At 41.0% G+C, this 4,900-nt stretch overlaps 1 protein-coding gene across 1 annotated transcript; it reads right to left on the reverse strand.

The window, feature by feature from the left end:
* Positions 1 to 1,486: 1,486 nt before the first annotated feature.
* LOC143857646 (putative mitochondrial protein AtMg00860) lies at positions 1,487 to 2,242 on the reverse strand. Its single transcript, XM_077368092.1, has one exon. It carries the CDS (start codon positions 2,240 to 2,242, stop codon positions 1,487 to 1,489), a length of 756 nt encoding a protein of 251 aa, XP_077224207.1.
* Positions 2,243 to 4,900: the final 2,658 nt, after the last annotated feature.

Genomic DNA, 4,900 nt, shown 5'->3' on the forward strand with positions numbered 1-4,900 from the left:
CTTTATCTTTTAAACACCAAGAGTTGTGTCCCTTTGTTTTATCTTAAACAACAAAAACCATGTCTCTTCAAATGTGACCGTTAAAACCCTTCTTATAACGTTTTAACAAACGGCTCTAATATCTTATATAACGTTTAAAGGGTTGTGTTTTTACGCATTAAAGGATATGTGCGTTTTTAAAAGGGCGTGTTTACTGTTTTAAATGGTGTCTTGACACATTTGTCTTTAAAAACAGACCTTCTCCAACGTTTTTACAAACATTTTTTCTGCCTTCTCTCTCTCTATCTGTGATTAAAAAAATAGTTCTCTACTTTTTCTTCTGTCCTTCTCTAATTTTTTCTTTTTTTGGCAATTGGAGTGTTCTCCGTTTGGTTCTGATCTATCTGATCGTGCACTTCGGATAGATATCAACGATGCGTCAAGCTGTTGTATCCTGGGGGTGATTGCGTTAGGATCTGTTGCACATGAGGCTTTTTGATGCAGCCCACACCCATGAGGTTGACAAGTTTGAAGCCCAGATGAACCATCCTAAGCAAGTGAGAAGGTCAGCCCGCATCCAAGCCCAACACAAGGCCCATGTCCAACTTGAATCCATTAAGCATAAAGACCACCATGGACACGCTGATCGAGCTGGAGTCCCGCATTAATGAGTCTGACCACTTTTTGGAGTCCATTTTTGGACTTCTAGATGGACGAATCAGAGAAAATGCTTAACTAGGAAGTTGTAGGTCTTTGAATTATCTTTCCAACAGATATTCATGGTCCTAATTTGGCTTAGTGGTTGAAGAGTTATGGCTATTTTGGTAGACTGTATTTGCTAGCTTTGACTAGTTAATGTGTTTAGAGTTCATAAACTATTAATGAGGTATGTGAGTCCCTAAACTAGTTAGTGGACTAGTTTGAACGAATTTTCTCATGTATTTCTCTATTTAAAGAGTATCAAACATATGTAATGGAGTTAGTTGAATATTTGAATGAAAATTTGCTTAGTGCATTTTCCCTTGAACCTTGAAGAGTTCTTCCTTGAAACCTAGAAGAGTTTCACTCCTTCATTGAAGAGTAGGAGCTTTACCCTATTGTTTGTATCCTTGAAGAGTTACAACCATCAATCAATAAGAATTGATGTTACCTATCTTCCTTGGCAACCTAAAAGAGTAGCCATTGAAGTTATCTTTCTCTATTTTGCCCCGCTCTATTTCCAGAAACCTGTCCATTCGCATTCATCCACTTCCATCACCATTTCAAGCCCTTTCCAGTATTTTTCTGAGCAAACTTTTTTCAGCAAAGTTGTAGATCTTTGAGTCCTTAAAATTTTGGCTTCTGAATTAAGTCATTCTGACTTATATCGAGGGAGATACGCTCATTTTACCGAACTTGCGCAAATCTGTTTTTCTTGAATTCGAATTCTTGAGCATTTGAGTGTGTGTCTGTCACTCTCCCGATCCTTAGTCCAAGAAGCCTTGGAGAGGCTTGCATCATTTTGGTATCAGAGCAAGCTTTTCTTTCGGCTGAGAGCATCGGCTACCTGATTTTGTACACCCGCCTTGTGCTTGATGTTGAAGGTGAAATCTTGAAGATATTTCGCCCATTTTGCACGCCGAGAATTTAGCTTTTGTTGACCTGAAATGTACTTCAATGCTTCATGGTCAGTGTACAAAATAAATTCTCTATGGATTAGGTATTGCCTCCAATGCTCAAGTGTGCGAAACAAGGCATAAAACTCCAAGTCATCGGAACTATATTTGAGTTTGGCACCATTCAACTTCTCACTGAAGAATGCAATGGGACGTCCTCCTTGACTTAGAACTCCTCCTATGCCGGTTCCGGATGCATCACAATGAACCTCAAAAATGAGATCGAAGTTGGGAAGCGCAAGGACCGGTGCTGTACATAACTTTTCCTTGAGTTGTTCAAAGCTTCTTTGGGCTTCAATGGTCCACACAAAAACACCTTTCTTCATACAAGAAGTGAGTGGGGCAGCAATGGAACTGAAGTGTGCAATGAATCGTCGGTAGAAGGAAGCTAGGCCATGGAAACTTCGAACTTCATGCACGTTTATTGGGGTTGGCCATTCTTGGATCACCTTGATCTTGGCATCATCAACTGAAATCCCTTCTCTTGAAATGTTAAATCCAAGGAATAGGATTTGTGGCACCATGAAGTAACACTTTTCAGGGGCTGCAAATAAGCGTGCTTGCCTTAGCAAGCATAACACATCTTGAAGGTGCTGAATGTCTCTCATGGGGGGAAGGTCAGAGGGAAGTCTAATGGAAATATATCTTTAAATTCTTCCAAAAGAGGCTTGACTTGGTTCGGAATGATTGGTGCAACCACATCTCCAATATCGGACTTGTTAAGTAAGATGTATATAACACTAACCCCTTCCATAGCACTCTTTACATCTTTCATCACAAGAAAATTAGAGGATGGGGAGTTTTCAACCAAAGGAGTTTGAATTGGTTCTTTACTAGGTGCTAAAGTAATCTTCTTTCCTCCATAGTCAAAAGAGTAAGTGTTGCGATATCCGTCATGGATTGTTTTCTTATCAAATTGCCATGGACGGCCAAGGATGATATGACTACAATCCATAGGTATAATATCACACCATATCTTGTCAAAGTAGATGGAAGCAATAGAAAGATTGACAAGACAACGTTTGGAAACGGTTACCTCCATACCTCGCTTTAACCAAGACATCTTGTAAGGGGTTGGATGTTCTTTCAACTCCAATTTCAGCTTGCTTGCCGCCGTCTCAGAAATTACATTTTCACAACATCCGGAATCAATGATTAATCGACATACCTTTCCAGAAACGGTGCATGCCGAGTGGAAAATGTTGTTGTGCAACCAACGATTTCCAGCTTCTTGTTTTGGAGTTAGAAAAAATTTTCGCATCATAAAGACCTCACCGGTATCGGCATTAAGCACTTGTTCATCCTCCAAGTTACTCTCATCATCCTTTGGGTCAATATCAGTTTCTTCCTCACCCGGATCATCAGATTCATTTTCCACAAGTAATGCTTTACCCGCTTGTCGCTTCCGACAATTGCTAGCACGATGTCCTATCTCACCACATGAATAACAACGCATACCGGTTGTAGAGCTTTGACCGGTAGGAGAGGGTTGATTAGAACCCTTGGGCGGGGCAGAGGCTTTGTTGATGCTCAATACCATGCGCACTACTGTGCTCGGCTTTGACGCATTCCAACAGCTATACATGGAGGATGAATACTTCTCCAAACTCATATCATATGCTCAAGATGAGAAGCTTGCTGATTTCACCTTATGTGATGGTTTGCTCTTCAAAGGAAATAGCTTATGTGTACCGGATTGCTCTCTTCGGCAAAAGGTGACTGGTGAGATACATAATGAAGGTCATTTCGGTCGTGACAAAACTCTCCAGCTTGTTTCAGCAAAGTACTTTTGGCCACATCAGAAACGGGATGTACATCGTTATGTTATGAGATGCCGAAATTGCCAAATTGACAAGGGACAAACTACAAATGCCGGTCTCTATTTGCCTTTGCCTATACCACATGCACCATGGGAGTATATATCCATGGATTTTGTCCTTGGATTGCCACGGACACACCGAGGAATGGATTCCAGATTTGTGGTCGTTGATAGATTTTCCAAAATGGCACATTTCATACCTTGCCGAAAGACTATGGATGCCTCACGCATTGCTAGCTTATTTTTCAAAGAAATCTTCAGAATGCATGGAGTACCAAATACCATCACTTCAGACCGAGACACGAAGTTCCTTAGTCACTTTTGGCGTCAATTATGGAAGAGTATTGGGACCACACTGCAGTATAGCACTGTGTTCCACCCTCAAACTGATGGACAAACCGAAGTTGTAAACCGATCATTGGGAAATTTGTTGAGAACCTTGATTGATGACAATCCCCGCTCTTGGGAAGACTGCCTATCACTTGGAGAATTTGCTTACAACAGTTCGGTGAACCGTTCTACAGGTTGCAGCCCTTTCTTGGTTATCTATGGGCGACAACCCAAGTCAGCACTAGATCTTGCACCTATTCCATTTGCTGAAAAGCCCATTGCCCAAGTTGAAGATTTTGTATCTCAAATGAAGCTTATACATGAAGATGTTCATCGTAAGCTGGAAAGTAAATCTAAGACCTATAAGAAGGTTGTTGATAAGAGGCGTCGTGAAGTCATATTTGAACCCGGAGATTTTGTTTGGGCTTACTTGCCACCAGAACGTCACCCCGTTGGAAGCTACAACAAGCTTAGTGATAGAAAGCTTGGTGAACGCGTCAATCCCAATGCGTATCGTCTCAAGCTTCCTTCCCATATGAAGATACATGATGTGTTTAACGTCCGCCATTTGACACCTTATATGGGAGATTCCACTGATGATGATACCTCGAATTCAGAGACGAATTCTTTCAAACAATGGGGGAATGATGCAGCCCACACCCATGAGGTTGACAAGTTTGAAGCCCAGATGAACCATCCTAAGCAAGTGAGAAGGTCAGCCCGCATCCAAGCCCAACACAAGGCCCATGTCCAACTTGAATCCATTAAGCATAAAGACCACCATGGACACGCTGATCGAGTTGGAGTCCCGCATTAATGAGTCTGACCACTTTTTGGAGTCCATTTTTAGACCTCTAGATGGACGAATCAGAGAAAATTCTTAACTAAGAAGTTGTAGGTCTTTGAATTATGTTTCCAACATATATTCATGGTCCTAATTTGGCTTAGTGGTTGAAGAGTTATGGCTATTTTGGTAGACTGTATTTGCTAGCTTTGACTAGTTAATGTGTTTAGAGTTCATAAACTATTAATGAGGTATGAGAGTCCCTAAACTAGTTAGTGGACTAGTTTGAACGAATTTTCTCATGTATTTTTCTATTTAAAGAGTATCAAACAT

This window comes from Tasmannia lanceolata, unplaced genomic scaffold, assembly GCF_043159265.1.
Source record: "Tasmannia lanceolata isolate RefF3 unplaced genomic scaffold, GAP_Taslan_0.1 ptg000025l, whole genome shotgun sequence".
Classification (NCBI taxonomy): Eukaryota; Viridiplantae; Streptophyta; class Magnoliopsida; order Canellales; family Winteraceae; genus Tasmannia; species Tasmannia lanceolata.